General features: G+C 47.5%; 1 protein-coding gene across 2 annotated transcripts in view; it reads left to right on the top strand.

Moving 5' to 3' along the window:
- LOC137622297 (ATP-binding cassette sub-family B member 10, mitochondrial) overlaps positions 1-27,844 on the top strand; it is a 91,675-nt gene that overhangs the window by 32,248 nt on the left and 31,583 nt on the right. For both annotated transcript variants that reach the window (XR_011040412.1, XM_068352859.1), the window contains exons 3-7: positions 720-837; positions 2,091-2,249; positions 15,651-15,851; positions 24,852-25,054; positions 27,695-27,805. Coding sequence is in view for 1 of the 2 variants with exons in the window: in XM_068352859.1 (XP_068208960.1) it covers positions 720-837; positions 2,091-2,249; positions 15,651-15,851; positions 24,852-25,054; positions 27,695-27,805 (792 nt within the window). In the remaining variant the exon portion in view is untranslated. The remainder of the gene's footprint in view (positions 1-719; positions 838-2,090; positions 2,250-15,650; positions 15,852-24,851; positions 25,055-27,694; positions 27,806-27,844) is intronic.

Genomic DNA, 27,844 nt, shown 5'->3' with positions numbered 1-27,844 from the left:
AAGCTACCCCTTCCCTACCCCCTGCTAACTAGCGGGGGGTAGTTAACCCTCGTTAAAAACTTAATGGCTCGTCATTTCAGCTACGCCGAAAGTAAACCCTATGTAAATAGCTAAGGTTTGTATGGTTAGGAAAAATACAAATTATCTCCGAATTTGTCATGTTTTGGAAGAGTACAGAGTACTTTCTACCATCATTATTATTTTTATAGTTTTTTCATGATCTTTAATTTCTGAACCCAACTTATGAAAGAAAACATTTGCAAATTAGTAGTCTTGTGTCTCCAAATAGTGTACACTGCTTGACAGTAATGATGTGTTCTGATATGAAAACTTTGCTATTAATTACATTTGGTTTCAGTTTCAATTGTTTTATCTAAGTTGTATACTTTTGGATACTGTACTATAATTATTATACTGTATGCACAATGTATTTAAGACAGTCGATGTTTGAAATATAGGTTGATTTAGTTTTCAAAGTCTTCCAGGGTTACAATTTGTTTATAATGATGTATAGGGTTAAAGTTGTAATACTTAATATAATGCTATTTCTGTTTCAAGTAACAAGGTTACTTTACAGTGTACAGTAATGTATACTGTATATTGCATCAATTTTCAAAGGTAATAACTATTATTTAACATTTGCCAGGTCAGGAAACAGTAGAATTTCTTTGGTATTCATTTATCAGAGCATTTTCATCTTCAACTGAATTCTCCCCAAGGTTTGGGTGCGTCTCACTTGGAACAGCAGCAGTTATGACGTTCGCCGAAATTCCACGACTGCTGCTGCCAACTTTTTCTACCGATCCTCGTGCAGTGTGCTACCTTCTTCCGGTTTAGGTAATGTCTTATCCCTCTTTAATAAAGTCATGTTGTCTTTTGTTGTAATTAGTTTATATAAAAATAACAAATATTGTAATTTTCTATGGCAAAATTGAAAAATAAGAACTTTATATGTTTGAGATTGTGTCAGTATTCTTATGTATAATTTTGATTTTTTAATTAATTTAGAATACAGTTAGTAGGAACCGTATTATAGAAAAGATTGCCACTGAATTCCTGGTACTGGGTTATGGAGATTATAAATCTTTATAAATTGACCTACTTGTAGTGAATCTTAAGTATACTGTATGCAATGAACTTCAGATAGCTTTTCTGAATTTTGAAATGTCATTTAAATCAAGAGAATTTATAATAACATTATTTGATCCCAAGAGGCATTATTATTATTATTATTATTATTATTATTATTATTATTATTATTAGCTACGCTTCAACCTTAAATGGAAAAACGGGGTGCTTGTGCCTAAAGGCTCCAACAGGGAAAAATAGCTCAGTGAGGAAAGGAGATAAGAAAATAAATAAGCTATATGAAAAGTAACGAGTAAAGAATATAAGATATCTTGATATCAGTAACAACTTTTAAGTAGACCTGTCATATATAAACTATGAAGAGAGACTTAGGTCAGCCTGTTCAACATAAAAGCATTTGCTGAAAGTTTGAACTTCTTAAGCTCCACTTATTCATTTTCCTTATTAGGAAGACCATTACACAATCCCGTCACAGCTTTAGCTTTATTGAAGCTTTGCTTCTACCTATCTCTCATGGCCGACCCATTAATATCTTAGCGGTTAAATTTCTGCGGCTGTTAGTTAATGCTGCTCTTGAATATTTTTGGCCAGCAACCATGAAACTTCCTTTTTTTTTTTTTAGTTAGAAACGTAGGTTAGATTGTTCCCTTTATAGTACAGGTATTCAAAGGCTAGATTAGTGTAGCTCATCTAATTCTTTATTAATTTTTATATAATATTAACTTTAAACCATCTAACAAAGATAATAACTTTAGTATATGATGGAGAAATTTTTAAAGCATTTCATTTGATCAGCAGCTTCTTACATTTGGGCAAACTTCTCATTTGATATTACTAATTTTTTTTATAGATGCTATACCTGAGAGAATTTATAAAAAGACACAGTAAGATTCAAGTCCTAGGGGCACCTCCGTTAATTATCAATACCGCTAGTAAATAAAGATAAGTTTATTTTCTATGATATTCGTTTTGTAATCTCTGATATTGTGATCCTAATAAAGGTACTAGAAGATGGCAGAGCACAGGTGGAAGTGTATCAGACACATCACTGCACATATCCAGCAGTAAATCGGAATCATCTTCACAGCTTAAGAAAATAGAGACTTCGGAAGTTAAGAGGTTATTTCGTCTTGCTAAACCTGAAAAGTGGACTTTAGCTTGTAAGTTTTAAAAGCAATAGTTTGATCTCTCTCTCTCTCTCTCTCTCTCTCTCTCTCTCTCTCTCTCTCTCTCTCTCTCTCTCTCTCTCTCTCTCTCTCTCTCAAGTTTAAGTCATTGTTGTTATTGAAAGTTACTTGGTACTGTACTTAGATTTTGTGTTAATTTATTACTGTCATAATTACATGGCATAAAACTAGACCAGGTTTTTTAACCCTTTTACCCCCAAAGGACGTACTGGTACGTCTCACAAAACTCATCCCTTTAGCCCCATGGCTGTACCAGTACGTCCTTGCAAAAAACTTTTATTTAAATTTCTTTTTGCATAATTTTGACATTTTTTTTTTGAGAAACTTCAGGCATTTTCCTAGAGAATGAGACCAACCTGACCTCTCTATGATGAAAATTAAGGCTGTTAGAGCAATTTGAAAAAAATATACTGCAAAACGTGCTTGAAAAAAAATAACCCCTGGGGTTTAAGGGTTGGAAATTTCCAAATAGCCTGGGGGGTAAAAGGGTTAACTAATGGGAAACTTTAAAAAGAAAATAACTTCATTACAAAAATCCTATTCAAAAGATACTCAAGATATATTACAGGTCCAGATGTCATTACCAATTGCTTCTTATTTAGTGATTTCTGAAGTTTAAGATCAGCTAATAAGTAATATATATATATATATATATATATATATATATATATATATATATATATATATATATATATATATATATTTATACCTGTAATGTTTTAATGATATGAATGATTATCAGATTGCAGGGATTTATGAATGGTATTTATTATTAAAAATGTGTAAGCATTACCATGGAATAATCCCCAAAGACCATTATTATTATTATTAGCTAAGCTACAACCCTAGTTGGAAAAGCAGGCTGCTACAAAGCTAAGGCCTCCAACAAGGAAAGCAGCCCGTTGTAGATAGAATATAGTGAAAAAAATGAATAAACTATGAATGAAAAATGATAGAAAAATATTGAATACTTTAAGATCAGTAACTACGTATAGATAGATCAGTCACATATATACTAAGAAATGATACTTATGTCAACCTGCTCAGTAGAAAATAATTTGCAAAAAGTTCGAACTCCTGAAGTTCAAGCTTATCCAGAATTTAAGGCTCATTTGTAAGAAACCTGACTCATAAATTTTTGTTTGCATGTTCTTAAAATATTTGACTCAAAATTTTTTTATCTTGATACTGAAATAAGTTTAAGAAATTCCCTAGAAAAATTAATTAGACTTATTCTATCATGCCAAGTTCCATTGTTATGTCGAGTAAAATTATGTGCAGCATTAATTATATAGTACAATACTGTACAGTAGTTTCAAATTTAAAAAGGGTTTATCATTGTGTGTTATATAACCCAAAATTGATTAAGGATTCATCAGTTGGTTCCAAGGCTGACAATTGCGAAGTTTTTAATTTGAAGTATCTGTATGAAATGGGAATCATAAAAATGTAGTTTTAAGGTACCAAAGTTTTGTAAAGATTTATTTAGATATGCAAATTAAATTTTCCCCAGTCTTACAGAGAGAATGGAGGAAGTATTGAATACGTGTACTGATATTGACGGGTGGTATGGTATGGGAAGATGATACAGATTTGTTCCGTAACCGAAATACAAACCACGCTATTTACATTGGGTTTACTTTCGGCGTAGCTGAAATGACGAGCCAATAGTTTTTAACGAGGGTTAACTACCCCCGCGCTAGTTAGCGGGGGTAGGGGAAGGGGTAGCTTGCTACCCCTCCCCCCCACACACCGGTGATTTGCTTCACTTCACTTTTGGCTCCGGCGATGAACAGACGTGTCTGTCCATCGTCCTCGTTTGACAGCCTTAATCTTTTTTGCTTTTCCTCAGTTGTGTGCGTTTGAAGTTGGCCTCACCCTTGGATATCCATCATGCGCAAGTGCCCTGGTATTGCCGGTCGCCCTTGCGGTACTTTCATGTCTGCGGTGGATACGGATCCTCACACCCTTTGCCCGCAGTGTCGAGGTCGAAGGTGTGATGGAGAAAATAATTTTAGTGAGTGCAGGGAGTGGTCTGCCTCCCAGTGGGAGAAGTTTGGCCGCTGGCATAAGAAGAAGTCCAAAAGAGACCGTTCTCCTTCTGGGCTTGCCTTGAAGGAGGAAGGCTCTCGGGACTCTTCTTTCGCCGCCCAAACCTCCTCCGAAGCTCCCCCTCGTCCGGCTCCTAAGGAGAGACCGCCGAGTGGGAGCGCAGGCCCTAGTTCTGTTTCCCGACCTTGGGTTGGGGGAGAGGGCGTCACCTCCCATAGTGGGGCGGCTCCCCCTCCTCCTCCGGGGGAGGTTATTGATAATGATTCGTTGTCTCATGATGATCTCTTTCTGCTTTGGGCTTCCTTGGGGCTTAAGGGCCTGCCCTCCAAGGAAGCCCTGATTGATCTTGTCCAGTTGGGGGCCGCTGTTAAGCAGTCGCTGGTGATAGCAGAGATAGATCCTCTGTCTATCGTCGACGTCGTGGTGACAGAGGCTTCCGACGGGTCGGGGCAAACCTCTGCGGTTCCTGATGAGGATGACGTTGCTGAAGGCTCTCCTCCCCCTTCTGTACATCCTTCGAAGGGGGAGGGGAGACCCACGAGCTCTTCTGCTGCCAAGCCTCCCTCTCGGGGGAGCGCATTGACTGAGACTCCCCTTCGGAGGACGGATGATCCTGATGACCCTCCTCGTGGCCGCCTTCGCCGTAAGGCTCACCGTCCGCTGCGTCGTAAGGGCCTCCCGTCTCCCTATAAGGGTGCTAAGAGGCGCCTTTTTGAATCTTCTCCTCCTTCCTCCGAGGGGGACTCTCCTCGCCGTAAGCAGCATGCAGCTCCTGCCTCCTTAGACCTCTCCGGGGATCGATCTCCAACGCCTTCCAGACCTTCCGCCCCTGGTGCAGATGGACAGCAGTCTGACCTTGTCATCCGACGGGCAACGGTGCCTTCGGGGCAAAGGGTTGCCTCCCACGGTGTGGGGGCTTCCCTTGCGCGTCAGGGTTCCCCTGCGCGCCCTTCTGCAATGTTAGCGCACAGGCGCTCTCCTGCTCGTCAGCGTTCCCCTGATCGCCAGCGCTCTCCTGTTCGTCAGCGCTCTCCTGATGATCGTCGCCCCACTGCTCACCAGCGCTCTCCTGAGTGCTCCGAACATCCTGCTGTTCCTGTTGTTCGCCCTGCGCGCCAGCGGTCTCCTGAGCGCCCTTCTGCAGTGTTAGCGCACAGGCGCTCTCCTGCTCGTCAGCGTTCTCCTGATCGCCAGCGCTCTCCTGAGTACTCCGAACATCCTGCTGTTCCTGTTGTGCGCCCTGCGCGCCATCGGTCTCCTGAGCGTTCTAGATCTCCTGCTCGTCAGAGCGCACCTGCGCTCCCAGTTCCTGACACGCGCCCTGTGCGCCCACATTCGCCCGCGCGACCTGGAACTTCGGTTCAGGTCTTGGACAAGGACTCTTCTTCTCCTCGCCCTCGCGATCCTGTTCGCCAGCCTGTTCCAGCTCAGCAACGCTCGCGGTCGCCTGCGCGTACAGTAATTCTAATGCTACTGTACGCCCTCGCGCCCACGCTCCTCCTGTTCCTAAGGCCGTTCGTGAACGTTCGCCTTTGCGCAACGCGCGGGCAGCTTCCACACAGGATTCCACGCGTCGCCCTTCTGCTCGCCAGCGATCACCAGCTCGCCAGCGATCACCAGCTCGCCAGCGACCACAGACGCATCAACGTTCGCCTGCTCGTCAGCGATCTCCTGCGTGTCAACAATCCCCAGCGCGTCAGCGATCTGCTGAACATCGGTGATCCCCTGACCGCCCGCGTGATCTTTCGCCTTCGCGCAAGCGCTCTCCTACGCGTCGGCGCCCAGAGGATCTGGAGAGACATGGTTCTCCTTCTTCCAGCTCAACCGCTCGTGGTCGCTCGCCTGCGCGTTCTACGCGCCATCGCTCGCCTGCGCGTTCTACGCGCCATCGCTCGCCTGCGCGTTCTACGCGCCATCGCTCGCCTGCGCGTTCTACGCGCCATCGCTCGCCTGCGCGTTCTACGCGCCATCGCTCGCCTGCGCGTTCTACGCGCCATCGCTCGCCTGCGCCTTCTACGCGCCATTGCTCGCCTGCGCGTTCTACGCGCCATCGCTCGCCTGCGCGTTCTACGCGCCATCGCTCGCCTGCGCGTTCTACGCGCCATCGCTCGCCTGCGCGTTCTACGCGCCATCGCTCGCCTGCGCGTTCTACGCGCCATCGCTCGCCTGCGCGTTCTACGCGCCATCGCTCGCCAACGCGCCACCATGCGCCAACGCGCCATCGCTCGCCAACGCGCCATCGCTCGCCAACGCGCCATCGCTCGCCTACGCGCCAGCGTTCACCAACGCGCCATCGATCGCCTGCTCGCCATCGATCTCCCACGCGTTACAGGTCCCCTGGACACCATCAACAGCAGTCGTTGGAGCGATCTCATTCGCCCGCGCGCCAACGCGTTCCCTCGCCGACACGCCAACGCGCTCACTTGCCAGCTCGCCCTCGCGCTCACGCGTTCACTTGCCTACAAGCCCGCGCGCGATCGCTCCCGCGCTCGATCGTCTCCGCGCGTTTGCGCACCTGCGCTTCAACAGCCTCTCGCGCGCGACTCCTTAGTGTCGCCTACGCACGAGCGTCAGCGCGACCCCCGTTTGCGTCGGGTTCCGCAGCTCGCGACAGCAGCAGAGACGCGTGTCGCCAGACCGCAATCAGGATTGCCCCCGCCTAAGCGCAGGTCTCTGTTCTCTGTGTCAGAATAGGGAAGACCCATCAGAGAGGTCAGAACTTTCTTCCCCTTTTTCTTTACAGGTAGGTCCAGTGGTGTCCACTCCGAAGGATCGCCCGATCCCCTTCCCTCCAGCGTTAGTGAAGGCTATGAAGCCGGCACTCGCCGATCAAGGACACAAACCAACGACGGCCTCGCCCCCGCTGAAGAGAATGAGAGGAGTGGACTTCGTGGTGACTTCTCCCAGGGAGAAGCTGGTTCCTAAGAGGTCCATTAGGAAGGCTCCATCCCCTTCGCAGGCGCTTTCTCCTTCTCCTGAAGACGAGGCTTTTCCGTCCTCAGAAGAATCCAGTGAGGTAGCGGTCTCCCCCTCGGCACCAAGGGGAGAGTCTTCTCCTTATGGAGGGGAATCGTCTCGCGTGGAAGGCACCTTCCAGGCCTCTTTGTTGGGGTCGTGTATCCCGCCCAGGAGGGAACCTAAAGACTCCAAGACAGTTCCGAAGTCTTCTTCGCGAATTCGTCAGGTTCCAGCTGCACCCCGGGAGAACGTCCACGCATCTCCCCAGGAAGAGATTCCGGGGACGGGAGACTTAGCTGCCAGTCCGCAGGGAGGAAGCCAGCAAGAGTCGGAGCACGCCTTCTGGCAAGTCCTGAGCCTGATGAGGCAATTCAACGGGTTCATGGATCCCGTGATCGCCCCCCGGGAAGGCAAGGACACGGTCCTGGATCAGGTGTTCGGTACTCAGAAGCCCCCCAAGGCCAGCGCGGCTTTGCCCTGGTCCCGGGGGCTAAAGAGTGCCAGAGCCAGGGCCAATGCTCAACTCGCGGGTCTCGCCTCCTCCAGTCGTTCCTCTGCCGGGAACAAACTCCTCCTCGTCTCCAGCAGAGGAGGTACTTCGAGATCATGGGGGCGTCTAGCCTCGCTCTTCCCCTCCATCATTCGGTAGAAGAGCTCGCTAGGGGAGTTCCCCTTGAGAAGCTCTCCGCCCGGCAGGTGACGTTCTCGGCGTCGGAGATCCTGAGCCATGAGAAGGTCGCGAAGTGCGCCATGCAGGCCACTTCGTGGCTGGATATCTGGCTAGGTTCTCTGGGCATACTATTGGGCTCCGAGGATCTGTCTAAGGAGACCAATAGGAAGGCCCTGGAGACCTTCCTCCTCTCGGGCACTCGCTCCATCGAGTTCCTGGCACATCAGGTTACTAACCTTTGGGCCAACTCTGTGTTGAAGCGACGTGACGCGGTGACTGAGAAGATTCATCCGAAGGTCCCCGCCGTGGATGTCTACAGGCTCAGGCACGCTTCCCTCCTTGGGGAGAATCTGTTCGAGCCTCAGGACATGGAACGCACAGCTGAGAGGTGGAGGCAGTCGAGCCAGGACTCCCTCCTCCAAAGGGCCCTTACATCTCGGCCCTATAAGCCTCCAGCTCCGCAGCAACCTCAGCAGCAGCCTCGCAAGACACCAAAGCAGTCGCCGGCAGCTAAGAAAGTGGTGTCTAAGCCCCAGCCCTTTCCAGCCAAGGTCAAGAGGGGCGGTAAGTCCTCCAGGGTAGGTAAGACTCCTAGAGGGAGCGGCCGCGGCCGCAAACGCTAGGAGCGGCAGTCCCCCCGCGTGTCCACCTGTGGGGGGAAGGCCTTCAAAGTTGCGTGCACAGGTGGCAGCAACAAGGGGCCGATGCTTGGACGGTCTCTGTGATTGGCCAAGGCTATCGCGTCCCATTCATGAGATCTCTACCTCCCCTGACAGCGAATCCAGTGTCGTTGAGCTCCTATGCCATGGGATCGGTAAAGGGGCTAGCCCTTCGGGCAGAAGTTGAGACCATGCACAAGAAGGATGCTCTCCAGGAGGTCGTCAACGGCTCCCCAGGCTTCTTCAGTCGACTCTTTCTTGTAAAGAAGGTGTCTGGAGGCTGGAGACCTGTCATCGACCTCTCAGCTCTGAACAAGTTTGTCAAGCAAACTCCGTTCAGCATGGAGACAGCGGACACGGTCAGACTTGTAGTGAGACCACAAGACTTCATGTGCACACTGGATCTAAAGGAGGCGTACTTCCAGATCCCAATCCATCTGTCTTCCAGGAAGTACTTGAGATTCAGCCTAGACAGCAAGACCTACCAGTTCAAGGTGCTGTGTTTCGGTCTCTCCACAGCACCTCAGGTGTTCACCAGAGTGTTCACCCTGATTTCATCTTGGGCGCACAGGGACGGTATCCGTCTCCTTCGTTATCTGGACGACTGGCTGATCCTAGCAGATTCGGAGTCGACCCTTCTTCGACACCGAGACAGGCTTCTGGGACTTTGCCAGGATCTGGGGATCGTGGTAAATCTCGAGAAGTCCTCTCTGCAGCCGTCCCAACGACTGGTTTATCTTGGCATGTTGTTAGACACCAATTTCCACAAAGCCTTTCCATCAGGCGACAGGATAGCAAGACTGAGGAGGGTGGCGGAACCCTTCCTCAGGCGAGAAGAGCTTCCCGCCCAATCGTGGTTGCGTCTCTTAGGTCACCTGTCCTCCCTGGCTCGTCTGGTTCCAAACGGCCGTCTCAGGATGAGATCCCTGCAGTGGCGGCTCAAGTCCCGGTGGAATCAAGAATCCGATTCCCCGGACGTGCAGGTCCTGATAGGACCTTCGGAACAGGCGGACCTGCGGTAGTGGCTGGTCGACGAGAACCTGCGAAAGGGAGTAGATCTTCTCGTCCTCCCCCCGGAGTTGACACTGTTTTCAGACGCGTCAAAAGAAGGGTGGGGGGCGCACATTCTGAACCAGAGGACCTCAGGCCTTTGTTCAGAATCAGAAAAGTACCTGCACATCAATCTGCTAGAGATGAAGGCCGTCTTTCTGGCTCTTCAATAGTTCCAACGGACCCTGGCGGGTCACTCCGTGGTGGTGATGAGCGACAACACCTCGGTAGTGGCTTATATCAACAAGCAGGGAGGTACTTTTTCGCAGCAGCTATCCCATCTTGCAGTAGAGATTCTGAGGTGGACAGAAGTCCACTCGATAACACTATCAGCTCGCTTCATTCCTGGCAAGAGGAATGTGCTCGCCGACAGTCTGAGCAGGGCTTCGCAGATAGTGAGTACCGAGTGGTCTTTGGATCCTCAGATAGCCAACAAAGTCTTGAACTTCAAGCTGCCCCTGTACTGCTCCCCAGTCCCGGACCCCAAGGCACTCTGGCAAGATGCTTTCCAACAATGGTGGGACAACATCGACGTTTACGCCTTCCCACCGTTCTGTCTGATGAGAAGGGTGCTCAACAGGACCAGACTATTGGTCAACTGTTCAATGTCTCTGATAGCTCCGCTATGGCATCACGCGGAATGGTTCCCGGACCTTCTGCAGCTCCTGACGGAGCTCCCGAGAGAACTCCCTCCACGACACGAGCTACTCAGACAACCACACTGCAACATCTTTCACAAGGCCGTAGCCTCGCTTCGGCTTCACGCCTGGAGACTGTCCAGCGTCTCCTCACGGAGAAGGGCTTTTCGCAACAGGTTGCTGAGAGAATGTCTCGGTACCTGCGAAAGTCCTCTGAGGGAGTCTACCAGGCAAAGTGGAGAGTCTTCTGTGGTTGGTGTCGTGGGAGGGGTATCTCTCCACTCGATGCCACTATTCCAGCAATAGCGGAGTTCCTCGTGTATCTGCGGGAGGAAATGCGCCTTTCGGTCTCAGCGGTGAAAGGCTATCGCTCAGCCTTAAGCTTGGCTTTTAGGCTGAAAGGAGTGGACATATCTTCCTCGCTGGAACTCTCTCTACTCATACGTAGCTATGAGCTTACCTGCCCTCAGTCGGAAGTGAGACCTCCTCCTTGGAACGTGGTTCGGGTTCTCAGGGCTCTTAAGAGACCTCCCTTCGAACTATTACGCCAGGCCTCTGATCGCCACCTGTCTTGGAAGACGGCTTTCCTGCTCGCTTTGGCCTCGGCCAAGCGAGTTAGTGAACTTCATGGTCTCTCGTACGACATCGCCCATTCAAGGGGATGGGGGGAGGTAACGTTCAGGTTCGTCCCTGAGTTTGTTGCCAAGACTCAGAATCCTGGAGTGCCGGATCCATGATTCGACTCTTTCAGGATCGCGAGTCTCCGTTCTGTAACAAGCGACCCAAACCAACTGCTACTATGTCCAGTGAGGAGTCTGAGGTATTACTTGAAGAGAACAGCTGCAGTCCGCCCCCAGGTGCGAGCATTGTTTGTTAGCACAGGCAGGACGAAGAGGAGGGTCACTAAGAATACCATCTCGGCTTGGATTCGGAGGGTTATCCATCACGCCTTGAATCCAGACCCTCCTCCGTCACGTTGCCCTAGGGCACACGATGTCAGGGGCATTGCTATGTCCCTGGCCTTCAAGAGAAACTTCTCTGTGACGCAGGGGCTTCAAGCTGGGGTCTGGAAGCGTCAGACGACCTTCACAGCCCATTACCTGCAGGAGGTGACCCACAGGAGCCTCGATACCTTTTCTATCGGCCCTGTGGTGGCTGCACAACAGCTGGTCTAACCTCAGGCTCCTTTATGGACAAGTGGCAGTAGGTGTAGGGCGTTGTTACCCGGTTTTAGTCTGCGTGAATGAAAGAGTATGTCTGACCCTTACTTCTTTCTTCATCCTCCCCTCTTTTGGGGAAGCAGCATCCTGGTCTCCGCATAGCTAACCTCAACCTCTGCAGGTAACCCATGCTTCCTTGTGCTCCTAGTATTAAGTTTAATACTGTCGCGTCCCCCATACCCTGACGAGGTGGTATTGGGAACGTCCTATCCTGGATTCCTATCTAAAGGTCTCAAGGTCAACTTCATAGGACGAATCACTCTCTTTCCTCCACACACAACTTATGTAGGCCACACGTTCCTCGCGAAGCAAGGAGCTTGTGAGGTGCAGGGGCTCCTTTTCTCAAGTGCTACTCACTGGGAGGTGGAGCCCCCGGGTAAAAGCCAAAGTCAGTAAGGCTGGGGACTTTCCGCCCTTCCTAAGGGGTAAGTCACCCAATGTAAATAGCGTGGTTTGTATTTCGATTACGGAACAAATGACAAATTCGGAGATAATTTGTATTGTTCCTAACCATACAAACCTTAGCTATTTACACATATTTGCCCGCCAGCCCTGTCCCCCAAGTCAAGTCCTACCTCTAAGTGAAGCAAATCACCGGTGTGTGGGGGGGGAGGGGTAGCAAGCTACCCCTTCCCCTACCCCCGCTAACTAGCGCAGGGGTAGTTAACCCTCGTTAAAAACTATTGGCTCGTCATTTCAGCTACGCCAAAAGTAAACCCAATGTAAATAGCTAAGGTTTGTATGGTTAGGAAAAATACAAATTATCTCCGAATTTGTCATATTACATGTGATAAGTTACATATAGCGAAGGTTTCCAGGGTCTGAGACTAGATCGAGGTTTCACAAGATGGCGTCGAGAAAAAAGGAGCTGTTAGTTTGAAAGATTGCCTCGACCAGAAAAGTAATCAAGTACAGTAGTAAATAAGTTAGAGGCATTACATGACTATTATTTTTATTATTATTATTGTTATTATTATTATTATTATTATTATTATTATTATTATTATTACTTGCTAAGCTACAACCCTAGTTGGAAAAGTAGGATGCTATAAGCCCATGGGCCCCAACAGGGAAAATATCCCAGTGAGGAAAGGAAAAAAGGAATAATAAAATATCTTCACAGTAACAACAATAAAATAAAAATTTCCTATATAAACTATAAACACTTTAACAAAACAAGAGGAAGAGGAATTAGATAGATTACTGTGCCCAAGTATACCCTCAAGCAAGAGAACTATAACCTAAGATAGTGGAAGACCACGGTACAGAGGTCATGGCACTACCCAAGACTAGAGAACAATGGTTTGATTTTGGAGTGTCCTTCTCCTAGAAGAACTGCTTACCATAGCTAAAGAGTCTCTTCTACTCTTACCAAGAGGAAAGTAGCCACTGAACAATTACAGTGCAGTAGTTAATCCCTTGGGAGAAGAAGAATTATTTAGTAAACCAGTGTTGTCAGGTGTATGAGGATAGAGGAGAATCTGTAAAGAATAGGCCAAACTATTCGGTGTATATGTAGGCAAGGGGAAAGTAAACCGTAACCAGAGAGAAGGATCAAATGTAGTACTGTCTGGCCAGTCAAAGGACCCCCATAACTCTCTAACGGTAGTATCTCAACGGGTGGCTGGTGCCTTGGCCAACCTACTATCTGCAAATGGTTATGGCAGGCTTTTCTGAACATCCCTGTCTTAGAATACTGTATGTATAGCTTCTAGTAGGGTGTGCAACCTCATTGTTTTTGTGTGCTAGGGATGGGGAGTTTGGGGGAACCTATAGGTCTAACTGCTGAGTCATTAGTAGCCATTGCTTGACCCTCCTAGTCCTATCTTGGGAGGACAGTGGTTTGGGCTCTGATCATGTGTAAACATGGTCAAACATTGTCCTGTCTCTCACTTCTGCCACTTATGAGTAACCTATGAGCCTGTAAAATAGAAAACCAGGTGACTTGAAGTTTTTGATTAAATTAAAAATGAGATAAAGTAAGAGTTGGTGAATATGGAATTGGTGGTAGGAAGAAGCCCTGAGATAACGGTGATTGGTATACAGCTTGTAAGGAGACCTGAAGGAACAGTTACATAGGCAATTGTTGGTAGCACACCTTTACCATTATAGTATGAATGTTTTTACATCAAGGATTAGACTTGGATTGAAATCTTTCCAGTTTATCATGCTGCTTTCATAAGCAGAAATTCTCAGAATGACCTGAAATTCACTCTTCCATATCACAATTCTAAACCATCTGGTTATCCCTGTCGCTAGACACTTTTCCTTTCATCCTCTAACTAATTCCTTTGTAAGGTTATCTTGGAAATTCGCCCTATTCACGAATCTCGGCATAGTGTATGTAGAATTAACTCAATTTTCTTTCAGTTAGGGCTGTCTCTCTTTTGCATAGATAAAGGCACATCTTAAACTTGCATCATTGTATTTTTGTTCTACAGTATTTAATAATAGGGTCCATCCATATACCAAAGGCACTTCCCCCAATTTTGGGGGGTAGCCGACATCAACAAGAAACAAAACAAAAAAGGGACCTCTACTCTCTACGTTCCTCCAGCCTAACCAGGGACTCAGCCGAGTTCAGCTGGTACTGCTAGGGTGCCACAGCCCAACCTCCCACATTTCCACCACAGATGAAGCTTCATACTGCTGAGTCCCCTACTGCTGCTACCTCCGCGGTCATCTAAGGCACCGGAGGAAGCAGCAGGGCCTACCGGAACTGCGTCACAATCGCTCGCCATTCATTCCTATTTCTAGCACGCTCTCTTGCCTCTCTCACATCTATCCTCCTATCACCCAGAGCTTTCTTCACACCATCCATCCACCCAAACCTTGGCCTTCCTCTTGTACTTCTCCCATCAACTCTTGCATTCATCACCTTCTTTAGCAGACAGCCATTTTCCATTCTCTCAACATGGCCAAACCACCTCAACACATTCATATCCACTCTAGCCGCTAACTCATTTCTTACACCCGTTCTCACCCTCACCACTTCGTTCCTAACCCTATCTACTCGAGATACACCAGCCATACTCCTTAGACACTTCATCTCAAACACATTCAATTTCTGTCTCTCCATCACTTTCATTCCCCACAACTCCGATCCATACATCACAGTTGGTACAATCACTTTCTCATATAGAACTCTCTTTACATTCATGCCCAACCCTCTATTTTTTACTACTCCCTTAACTGCCCCCAACACTTTGCAACCTTCATTGACTCTCTGACGTACATCTGCTTCCACTCCACCATTTGCTGCAACAACAGACCCCAAGTACTTAAACTGATCCACCTCCTCAAGTAACTCTCCATTCAACATGACATTCAACCTTGCACCACCTTCCCTTCTCGTACATCTCATAACCTTACTCTTACCCACATTAACTCTCAACTTCCTTCTCTCACACACCCTTCCAAATTCTGTCACTAGTCGGTCAAGCTTCTCTTCTGTGTCTGCTACCAGTACAGTATCATCCGCAAACAACATCTGATTTACCTCCCATTCATGGTCATTCTCGTCTACAAGTTTTAATCCTCGTCCAAGCACTCGAGCATTCACCTCTCTCACCACTCCATCAACGTACAAGTTAAACAACCACGGCGACATCACACATCCCTGTCTCAGCCCCACTCTCACCGGAAACCAGTCGCTCACTTCATTTCCTATTCTAACACATGCTTTACTACCTTTGTAGAAACTTTTCACTGCTTGCAACAACCTTCCACCAACTCCATATAACCTCATCACATTCCACATTGCTTCCCTATCAACTCTATCATATGCTTTCTCCAGATCCATAAACGCAACATACACCTCCTTACCTTTTGCTAAATATTTCTCGCATATCTGCCTAACTATAAAAATCTGATTCATACAACCCCTGCCTCTTCTAAAACCACCCTGTACTTCCAAGATTGCATTCTCTGTTTTATCCTTAATCCTATTAATCAGTACTCTACCATACACTTTTCCAACTACACTCAACATAATAGGGTGCCCTTGGTAAATACAAAGTTAGAAGGGTCAAAATTTATAATAGAATGTGTATTTCTCTGGAATGTTTAAGTATGATGGTCTTCATCAACACTTAAAATCATTTACTATTCTTTTTATTTCTTTGCAGGTGCCATTAGCCTTTTGGCATTGTCAAGCACAATAACCATGGCTGTTCCTTTTGCCCTGGGCCATGTTGTGGACATTATCTACACAGCAGAACCAGATGTGATGAAGCAAAATCTTGACCGTGTTTGTTTGATTCTAAGCGGTGTCTTCTTAACTGGTGCTGTGTCTAATTTTGGACGAGTTTATTTGATGAATGTAGCAGGTAATTAAGAAAGAGGTATATTAGTCTCCATTATTGCCTTTCTATGCTCCATGGTTGTCAACCTCAAGCACTTAACTGATATTTGCAGTATAGCATAATTAAATATGGAACATTGGGTGTAGTTCTCTGAAATACAGTAATATAACTTATAATACCAAAGTAAAATTTAGTAATCTTCCTTCAAATATTTTGGTATTTTTGGTTTTTTATTTAACAGTAACCTACTTAAGATAATTGGATTTTAATTTTAGATTTTACAATATCATGCGAGACTGTTCATGGTACCACCTATCTCTTAATTGTATTTAAGGTAACATTTCTAGTACACAACTGCAATAGAACTAATTTTTATTATGATGAATACCCCTTCTTATTATTGTTAGATATATACACACTGTATTTTATCTTTTTTTTTTTAAAGTACAGTTTGTTCCGTAACCGAAATACAAACCACGCTATTTACAAAGGGTTATTACTTTTAGCGTAGCTGAAATGGCGAGCCATTAGAATTTAACGAGGGTGTATTACCCCCGCGCTAGTTAGCGGGGGGGTAGGGGAGTGGTAGCTAGCTACCCCTCCTCCCCCTCACACACAGGTGAATACCCACTTTCACTTTTGGCTCGGACTGTGACAGACGTCTCTGTCTTGGTCCTCGCTTGGCAGCCATTGTCTGTTTTGTCTTTACTTAATCGCTTACTTTTCTTTTACTCAATATATATGTAAACATGTTTTCATGTTTGTATATATATTTGAGTATAGAAATAAGTAAGTTTCCTTTTCAGATGTGTGTGTGTAGTGTACGATATCTACGTGGAGGCCTCGGCAGTTAGGCCACCACGGCGTATTTTATGGGTGGCGATCGAGTTTGACTTATGTCTTTCTCTCTCTCTCTCTCTCTTGAGGTCGTTCACCCTTTTACTACGTGTTACTACGCCCTTGTAGCCTAGCTTCCTTTCCGTGTGGAGGGTCGCTACGCGTACGTTTGTATCAATTAGTTATGAATCTAATTGTAGTTGTTTTTTTCAGCTTGTAGAACGATTCCTTTCGGGGTTTTCGTTCTTTCTTTAGTGTTCATTCATTTTTTAATTACATAATTACATAGTTACATAATTATAATTGTTATAATTCTGTTTTGGTTACAGCTCTCCTTCCGCGAGTGTAAGTGGTTGTGAGGGCACGTGCCTGTTGTGTAATTCTTGTTCCTTTCCCTCGGGATTCCTCTTCGGAGCCTTCCCGGGGGAATGAATGTGTACTAATATTATTTGTTTTATTTTTTTACAGTTACCGATCTAGTTCGTTTCTGTAATATAGCAACGGTGTGAGCTGTCTGGTTGAGTCCTGGGGATTCGGCTGTTGCTGCCTCCCCCCTTGTATTGTCGTCAGGGGCGTGTCTCCTTCTACTGGTAGTACTCCCGTGTCGACGGACAGCTCTCCAGTTCATTTTAGAACAGTCAGGAGGCTTGCCTCCTTGGGCGGATAACTTTCCTTCCGAGGGAAGTTTTTTCCTGTCCAGGCTTGAGCTTTTCCTCTTTTGGGGGGTTCTTCTCTTGCCTTTTTTTCGTGCGACTATGCTCTTGGTGCTGAGCGGTCGCACCTGCAGTTTCGCTCAAGGGGCTGGGCAACTGCAGGAGCTCCTCTTCGGAGGATTGCCCCTTTTAGGTCACTGGCTGACCAGTCTCTTCCACGAAGTGTTTCTCTTTCGTTCGCGAGAGAGTACACTCATAGAGACTCCTCTTCGGAGGTTTCTTCTGTTGCTGTTGCTGTTGGCCTCCCTCGCCGTAAGGCCCTCCGTCCGCCTCGTCGTAAGGGCCTCTCATCTCCCTATAAGGGTGCTTGAGGCGCCTTTTTGAATCTCCGTTTGCAGCCTACAACTTCTTTTTCTCGATCTTCCGTCTTGGTGCAGATGGACAGCAGTCTAATCTCGTCTTCCGACGGGCAACGGTCTTCCCGACGGACAACGGTCTTCCCGACGGACAGCGGTCTTCCGACGGACATCAGTCTCCCGGCGGACAACGATCCCTTCGGGGCAAAGGGTTGCCCCCACGGGGGTTCTTCCCTTGCGTGTCAGGGTTTCCCTGCGCGCCCTTCTTTTCGTCAGCGCTCTCCTGTTCGTCAGCGCTTTCAAGATGATCTTCCCTGCGGTTCCTGTTACGTGCCCTGTGCGCCCACGTTCGCCCTCGCGATCTAGAACTTCGGTTCAGGTCGGGGTCAAGGACTCTTCTTCTTTGCGCAGGCTTCCACGCGTAGCCTTCTGCTCGTCAGCGATCATCAGCTCGTCAGCGATCATCAGCTCGTCAGCGATCATCAGCTCGCCAGCGATCGTCAGCTCGTCAGCGATCATCAGCTCGCCAGCGATCTCCGGATCGCCCACGTGTGTTACAGCTGGCACGCCAACGTTCTCCAACACTTCTGAAGGAACATGGTTCGCCAGCTACTAGCTCAACTGCGGATGCTGATCGCCATCGCGCGACCCTCAACTGCAGATGCTGATCGCCATCGCGCGACCCTCAACTGCGGATGCTGATCGCCATCGCGCGACCCTCAACTGCGGATGCTGATCGCCATCGCGCGACCCTCAACTGCGGATGCTGATCGCCATCGCGCGACCCTCAACTGCGGATGCTGATCGCCATCGCGCGACCCTCAACTGCGGATGCTGATTGCCATCGCGCGACCCTCAACTACGCATGCTGCTCCTCATCGCACAATCCTGAACGATCGCCCTCATGCGGATGCTGATCACCATCGCACCCTTTCACGCGATCATTTACCTGCGCATGCTGCTCGCCATCGCACAACCCTGAACGATTGCCCGCTTACGCATGCTGCTCCTCATCGCACCACCCTGAACGATCGCCCTCCTGCAGATGCTGATCACCATCGCACCCTTTCACGCGATCATTCACCTGCGCATGCTGCTCGCCATCGCACAACCCTGAACGATTGCCCGCTTACGCATGCTGCTCCTCATCGCACAACCCTGAACGATCGCCCTCTTGCGGATGCTGATCACCATCGCACCCTTTCACGCGATCATTCACCCGCGCATGCTGCTCGCCATCGCACAACCCTGAACGATTGCCCGCCTACGCATGCTGCTCCTCATCGCACCACCCTGAACGATCGCCCTCCTGCAGATGCTGATCACCATCGCACCCTTTCACGCGATCATTCACCTGCGCATGCTGCTCGCCATCGCACAACCCTGCACGATTGCCCGCTTACGCATGCTGCTCCTCATCGCACAACCCTGAACGCTCGCCCTCTTGCAGATGCTGATCACCATCGCACCCTATCACGCGATCATTCACCTACACATGCTGCTCGCCATCGCTTACCGCCAGCGATCTTCTTCACCTACGCGGCAGCACGATCCCTCGCCGTCACGCCCATTCGCCTGCGCGCCCGCGCGATCGCTCGCCTGCGCGCCCGCGCGATCGCTCGCCTGCGCGCCCGCGCGATCGCTCGCCTGCGCGCCCGCGCGCCCCGCGCGATCGCTCGCCTGCGCGCCCACGCGATCGCTCGCCTGCGCGCCCGCGCGACCGCTCGCCGCGACCGCTCGCCTGCGCGCCCGCGCGACCACTCGCCTGTGCGCCCGCGCGACCATTCGCCTTTGCGCGACCGTTCGCCCTCGCGCGACCATAGTTCGCGGCGAATTCCACAGCCGGTGGTAGCAGCAGGGACGCGTGCTCCTAGGCGGCACTCGGGATCACCTCCATCCAAGTACAGGTTGGTAGTGCAGGACGAAGACAGGTCAGTACAGCATTCTTCCCACCTTCTTTTCAGGCAGGAACCGTCGTGTCCTCTCCAAAGGATCGCCCGATCCCTTTCACCTTAGCGAGGATTTCGGACTCTGTGTCCTTGGAGCAGCAGACATGGTTTGATCCGCTGGCACGGGCGTTAATGAGGGTTATGAAACCAGCACTCACCGGCCAGGGTAACAAACCAGCGGCTGTCTCTCCTACGCTGAAGAGAAAGAGAGGAGTGGACTTCGTGGTGACTTCCCCCAGGGCGAAGTTGGTTCCCAAGAGGTCGGTCTCGAGGGTCCCCTCTCCTGCACGAGTACTCTCTCCTTCTCCCGCCCTGGAAGGATTTTTGGCGGGGGGGGCTTTCCGTTGAAGATTTCTCCATCGGACAAGGGGTGACTGCTTACCTCTTCCTCTGGGAGCTTACCAGGTTCTTTCCCTCCTCGGTTACGGCCCGAGGTTTGGTTCAAGGAAGCTACAGGAAGATCAAGGGTACTTTCCTCCTCTCGAGCTCAGGCACCTTGGCCTTTCGTCGTTAAGTATCTACTTGCGGACAAGCTCGATGTTGTACCATCTGGACGCACTGACTGAAGGCTTCCTTCGGGTGTCTCATCTGTGGAGGTCAACGACCTCAGACACCCTTCCATCCTTGAGAAGAGTTTTGTCTTTGCCCAAGGACAGAGACTTAAACATCTGCTGTGCGGAGTAAATCGACTTCCGGTTTCACTCCTCCAAGGCGCTTTCTTCCAGACTCTGCAGGGCTCCAGCTCCCTTTTCTTTCAACCACGTCGGCCTAAGTTATCGGCTACGACAACTGGGACAAGGTGTCCAATTGCAGTTTCCTCCTGTCAGGAACAGATGGCACGGGAGACTCCCCCTGGGGGGCATAGTCCTAAAAGGAGTTCACGAACTCTAGGATTACAGGTTTTTTCGCTGGGAGGATGCTTAAGGTTACTCATCCGAATGACAGCTTCCCGATGCCCATTCCCGCACAATCTCTGTGAGTAGCCAAGGATATCGCGCCTGCCGTCTCTGTCAGCGAATTCAGTGTCTCTGAACCTCTATGCCATAGCATCAGCAGAGTTGCCCGGTTGGGCAGAATGATCCATACCTTAGGCGAAGGTCTTCCTTAGGATCATCGACGGCTTCACCCCCGGCCCCCTCAGTCGATCCTTTCTTGTAAGGAAGGATCTGAGAGGGGATGTCCATAGTCGACCTCTCAGCCCTGATCAAGTTTGTCGAACAAACTTCGGCCAGCGTAGACCAGCAGAATCGATCAGACTGGTAACGAGGCGACAGGACTCCTTTAACCCTGGATCGGAAGGACGGGTACTTTCAGTTTCCATTCCATCCATCTTCCAGGGTGCTCGTCGAATTCAGCCTAAACTGCAAGTATTCCTGCTTATGATGCAGTGTGGCTATCCCGCCGTGGCATAGCAGGTTTGTTTCCCCAGAGAACTCTCCCTGCCTTCCTCTTGGCCGCTCAGGTGCAGACTTCCGCCTCCTCTGCTGTTTGGAGGGCTGGTCAACTCCGGTAGGCTCGGGTTTCGACCTTCTTCAGCGCCGGGAAAAGCTTCCGAATGCTGACCATGAGTGTGGGCTCATGGTATTTTGCTTGGAGCCTTCTCTTCCTCTGCCTCAACATCTGGAGTATCTGGCCATGATATTGAGTCAACCGCCTTACCACGTTGGAAACCCCGCTTCTCGTCCGTCCAGCGAGGTTAAGCAACGTCGGTACTTGGATGGGTGACCACCTGGGGACGCCAGATTCTGTTACCACATCCTCCGAGCCTTCCTTTCGGTTGACTGTGGCAAGACTGAGGAGAGTCGCAGTACCTGTTCTCAGTCAAGCAGAGTTTTCAGCCCTACCTTGGAACGTTTCCTAGTTCTTCTTTCCTCATTGACCCATTTATAGTCCGAACGGTCGCCTCAGGATAAGTTCCATGTGGGGCGATCCAAGTTCCGGTGGCTTCAGGCAATGTTTAACCGGACTCCCTGGCCCTATGGGACCAGCGGAACTATTAAACCTGCAATGGGTGTTGACCTATGGAGCCTCTTGATGGTAGTGGATATTCTCGTCCTTTCCCCACATTCTTGATGCGGTTCTCGGACTCGTCAAAGGAAAGGGGGGGGGGGCATGTTCCGGTCCAGGCCTATGGTCAAGACCTGAAGGATACCTCTCCATCATTCAGGCAGGCTTAAGGGCCTTAGTCTGGCCCCTCTTCAGATCCTACCGCTCCTGCCAAGTCGCCCCGTTGCGTGTCGACTTCATGCTAACCAGCAGGGGACGCATTTTCACACCTTCACATCTTGCAGTAGAGATACCGGGATGATTGAGATTCTCTCAATTCCACCATCGGCTCTCTCATTCCAGGCAGGGGAATGTTTCTCTCAGACTATCCGAGCAGAGCCTCATAGAGAGAGTGTACCTAGGGGTCTTTGACCTTGGGTAACCAGCAAGTGCTGGTCTGGGGGACCTGATCGCGACAGCTTGGAACCTCAAGCTTCCGCTAGTTTTCCCCCCAGTCTCAGACCCCGAGACTCTGGCAAGATGCATTCCGGTGATGGTGGGACAACTTCGACGCCTGCGTCTTCCCTCCTTTTTGTCTGCGGACAATGGGTCTCAACAAAACCAGGTTGTCTGTCAACCTTTCAATGGGAGAGCTCCACTGGGACTATGCGCAGAACGGTTTCTGGACCCTCTGCTTCCCCTGACGGAACTCCCGGGAGAGCTTCTCCCACGGCGCAGACTACTCAAGCAACCACACTGCGACATCTCTCCCGAACCGGGGCGTCGCTTCGGCTTCATGCCTGGAGACACTACGCTTCCTCCTCTAGAAGAGACAACCCGCTACAGTCGCGGTACGGAGGTCGCGTCATCTGCGATAGTCATCCACAGGGGTCTCCCAGGCAAAGTGAAGAGTCTAAGGTGGTTGGTGCCGTGGGAGATATACCTCTTCCCGTGAGGCCTCTTCTCCAGCAATAACGGTCTTATTGCCTTTCGGCGGGAGGAAACTCCTTTCCGCTCTTGGCAATGAAGCCTGTCGCTCAGCCTTTCCCTGACCTTCAGGCTTAAAGGAATAACTTTTTCCTGCCCGCTGGATCTATCCTCGCTCATGCGAAGCTACGATCGTCCCTGCCCTAGTCGGAGGAAGACCTCCAACTTGGAGCATGGCTCGGACTTTTAGTCCTTTAAGAGATCTTCTCAAGACCCTTTTACGACAGGCCTCGGATTGTATTCCGCCTTGGGTCTTCTGCTCACTCTGGCCACGGCCAGTGTGTAAGCAGTCTTCTTGGTCTCTTACTACTCCCCCCCTTTCTAAGGAAGAGGGGAAGGCAACATTCAGGCTCGCTCCTGAGTTGTTGGCTAGACTCAGAATCTGAGGGTCCCGACCCTTCGGTCCGATTCATTCAAGATTTTGAGTCTCCATTCTGTGTCTGATGTCCCAAGACCTTCTCTTTCTTGCCAGTACAGGAATCGAGAGGTTAGCGCTGGGAACAGCTGCAGTTTGGCCTCAGTTGCAGCCGATTTGGGAACACAAGGAGGACATGGGGGGAGAGTCACCAGTATACCTCTTCAGCCCGGACTCAAGGACATTCACCTCGACCTGTCTTCAGACCCTCCCCCGTCACGTCGCCCTACAGCACGATGTTGGATACATCGCAACGTCCCTCGCCTTCGAGTAATACTACTCTGTGACGCAGGTGCTACAAGCTGGAGTCTGGAAGCGTCTGATGACCTTCGCAGCCCGCTTCCTGCAGGGCGTGACCCACAGGAGTCTCGATACGTTTTCTATCGCTCTGTGGTGGCTACACAACAGCTGGTCTAACCTCAGGCTCCTTTTTGGACAGGTAGCAGAAGGTTGAGGGCATTGTTATCAGGTTTTAGTCTGCATGAACGAAAGAAGTATGTCTGGCCCTTACTTCTTTCTTCATCATCCCCTCTACGGGGAAGCAGCATCCTGGTCTCTGCATAGCTGACCTCGAACCTCTGCAGGTAAACCATGCTTCCTTGTGTTCCGAGTATTGAGTCAATACTGTCGCGTCCCCCATACCCTGACGAGGTGGTATTGGGAACGTCCTAACCCAGAGTTCCTTCTGGAACTCCAGGTCAACTGCCTAAGACGGGTCACACTTCTTCCTTCACACACAAGCTTACGTAGGCCACATGGTTCCTTGCGGTGCAAGGAACTTGTGAGGTGCAGGGACTCCTTTTCTCGAGTGCGACTCACTCGGATTCTGAGTCCCCGGGTAAAGCCAAAGCCAGTATGGCTGGGGACTTTCCACCCTTCCTAAGGGATAAGTCACCCTTTGTAAATAGCGTGGTTTGTATTTCGGTTACGGAACAAATGACAAATTCGAAGATAATTTGTATTTTTCCTAACCATACAAACCTTAGCTATTTACACATATTTGCCCGCCAGCCCTGTCCCCCAAGACAAGTCCTACCTCTAAGTGAAAGTGAGTATTCACCTGTGTGTGAGGGGGAGGAGGGGTAGCTAGCTACCACTCCCCTACCCCCCCGCTAACTAGCGCGGGGGTAATACACCCTCGTTAAATTCTAATGGCTCGCCATTTCAGCTACGCTAAAAGTAATAACCCTTTGTAAATAGCTAAGGTTTGTATGGTTAGGAAAAATACAAATTATCTTCGAATTTGTCATATTATATATTTTTTTTAAATAAATAAATTGTTTGCTATGATTTTTAATAACATTTGATAAGCTTCAGTGTAAGAAAATATAGAAGTGACATTTTCATTTTCACATGCATTTTCACCTTTAGCTTTTCATGTTCCCTTTAGTTTTCCCATCCAACTGTTAAATCATGCTCAAATTTTTACCTTTTACTGGAGAACATGTTACTGTATTTTTCTGTGCTCTGGAGTTCATCATCATCATCATCATCATCAATCTCCTATGCCTTTTGATGCAAAGGGCCTCGGTTAGAATTCGCCAGTCGTCTCTTTCTTGATCCTTTAAATCAATACTTCTCCATTCTACTTCACGCTTCATAGTCCTCAGCCATGTAGGCCTGGGTTTTCATGCTATGTAAATTGTCATCATGATCATCAACATTGATTTTATCTTTCTGAACAATCAAGCTAATACATAAAGTATACTCTAGTGATGAGTAGATATTCTTTAACCCTATTCCTTATTATGAAAATTAGTCTGTATTTTGAGACAGTATATGAACTGTTGAAAACAATAGAGATGACATTTCAATTACAACTAAAGAGTTGCCTTCCCTAGGTCAGCGAATAACCCGTGCCTTGCGTTCGTCCGTGTTTGCGGCTATCATGAAGCAGGAGATAGCATTCTTCGATTCTAATAAGACTGGAGAACTTGTTAATAGGTTGTCGGCTGATACGTCCCTGGTATCCCAGTCGGTGACCATGAATATCTCGGATGGATTGAGGTCCTTGGTGATGACCTTAGCTGGCGTGGGGATGATGGTAAGTTTCTGAAGGTTTTTGTGTCCAACCCCCTTAACTTGAGTGATCTAATATCCATCCCATTCAAGAATTTAAGAACATATTGTTTTGGTGATCCTTATGAGAGACTAGAAATGAGACTTAATGGTCTTTGCTATCTTATTTACAACAGTGATGTTGAGTAAGAGGACCAGGTTTGGTTTAAGGGTTTAAAGGTTTAAAAGGTCGCTCATGAATGGCAGAGGCAAGGGACAGTGACATTGCCCTAGCAATCAGGACAATGCTCAAGTCTCCTCTCCACCCAAGCTAGGACCAAGGAGGGCCAGGCGGTGGCTGCTGATGACTCGGCAGATAGACCTATAGGCTCCCCCAAACCCCCCAACCTTAGCTCACAAGGATGGTAAGGTTGCAGACACTAATGGCACTAACGAGTCTGAGCAGGACTCGAACCCCCGACTGGCAAACACCAGGCAGAGACGTTACCAATCAGGCCACAGCAACCCAAGAGCTTATGATATTTAATGTATGTACGACAGAGAATATTATGTGATAGAATACTGTAGCTGTTTTTCTTATTCAGTGATTGATTGAAAATTCTTTTAACTTGATAAACAAGAATGTGAAAGACAGATTATTATCTCTGCGTTGATATTCTATATAAATGTAATAAGTATAATATTCAGGACTGTGGAATGCATACTTTATTTTCATTTGATGTTGCCATCTTGAAGTTTAAAAAAAAAAAAATAGGATGTTTGTATTATTTTTTGCAACTTTTTAATATATTTTCCTGTATTAGACTGAATTTCAGTGTATCATTTTTTCATCTGGTATCAATTGGTTAACTATGGATAAATGAACCTGCAGCTAAGGAAGGTGGATTGTGTGTATATATATACTGTATATATATTTATATATATATATATATATATATATATATATATATATATATATATATATATATATATATATATACAGTGGAACCTCTACATCCGAATATATCTACATCCGAATTTTCCAACATCCGAAGTAAAATTCGAGCAAATTTTTGACTCTACACCCGAATTTTATTTCGACACACGAAGTAAGCAATTTTCGTCGTACCGGTTGTATCCGAATTTTTCGACACGCGAAGTACAATTCGAACACGTTCCTACTCTACACCCGAATTTTTTTTTCGACACCCGAAGTAAACAATACTCGTATGCGTAGTCGGTGCTCATAGCGCCTGATGTGTTTTTTATTTCCGCCAATAGAAGGCAGCACTTCAACCTCGGAGGGACCCTCAATTAGCATGGCTTGGGTCAGTCCTCTGTTCTCGTTGGCTTTGTGTGGTTGTGCCCTGTGCGTTCTGCTATTAATTGTGTTTTAATCGTGATTTTTTACGTTCATCCTTTTACGGTATTTTACGAAAATCATGGGCCCTAAAAGGCTTAGTTTCGCAAGTGGTAGTGGTAGTGGTGAGAAAAGGAATAAGGGAATGCTTTCTTTAGAAGTAAAGCAAGGAATTATTGAAAAGCATGAGCGTGGCCACGTCCGTATGAGTGAACTTGCAATAAGTTCCGCGCAAATAAAAGAGGTGTTAGGAAAATATCAAGACGTGGTCGACTTCATCGACAAATACCATCCAAAGAAATTGCAGGTTTGTCGTGTAGTTGCGCAGTTTGATGATGTTTCCCTAACTTATTTTCGAAACATTCTGAAAAGCTGTACCAAGCAACTTTCTATCGATAGCTTCTTTAAAAAAACTACGAAGCGAACTCGTGATGAAGAGGAAGGAAGTGGTTCAAAGAAAACAGCAAAGAGTGAAGAGAAAAAAATTCAATCAATTTTAAGTGTAGAGAGTGAAAGTGATTAAAATTAATCATCAAAAAGAAAAAAAGAAAATGTAAAAAAAATATAAATTATAAAAAAAATAAGCTAAGTTATGTTGAAGTTCACTTAGTGTAAGTTAGAATAAGTTACGGTAGTGTACGTTTATCGTAGTTAACCTCTCTACCTCCTCGCCACCCGTCCGTCTCCTCTCTGCGTAGCAAGACTAACAACACCTGCGCTGGAGTTTCTAAGGTAAAGTGACGCTAAAAACCCGTTTCTTATTTATCATTTTTTGCTAATTCTTCTTATTTACATGTCTATTCTTCTTATTTACATGTCTATTATCTAATTTAGTGTTCATTATTCTCATGGGAAAATTATGTGTAGTAGTTTATTAAGAAGTTATCATAGGTTTTTGGGCTCAACCACGGATTAATCCTATTTCAATGTATTCTTATGGGAAAATTCGTTTCGACATCCGAACATTTTCTACATCCAAAGTTGGTTCTGGAACGGATTAAAATCGTATGTAGAGGTTCCACTGTATATATATATATATATATATATATATATATATATATATATATATATATATATATATATATATATATATATATATACATATATATATATATATATGTGTAAGTGTATATATATGTATAGATACATGAATATATATAGATAAATATATAAACATAGATCTGTTGTGCCAAGAACTTTTTTGTGTAATTTCATAACTGCGCAATCATGTAAAAGTGGATGTCTCTCTTCTCTGGTGTTTGAGATATGTATAAAGTGCTTTACTGTATATAATGACCTTAATAAATCTATCTCACTTTATTTCAGTTTTATATGTCGCTGGATTTAGCTGTAGTTGGGCTCAGCATTGTTCCTCCAGTTGCCTTGGGTGCAATATATTTTGGACGATATGTTCGGACTATTACAAAAAATGTTCAGGTAAGGAATTGTATTTTACACTTCAATATTTTTTAAAAA

The sequence above is a fragment of the Palaemon carinicauda genome, chromosome 29 (genome assembly GCF_036898095.1).
Source record: "Palaemon carinicauda isolate YSFRI2023 chromosome 29, ASM3689809v2, whole genome shotgun sequence".
Lineage (NCBI taxonomy): Eukaryota > Metazoa > Arthropoda > Malacostraca > Decapoda > Palaemonidae > Palaemon > Palaemon carinicauda.
Note: the sequence above shows the minus strand (reverse complement) of the source record. Positions and strands in the feature narration are given on the sequence as shown.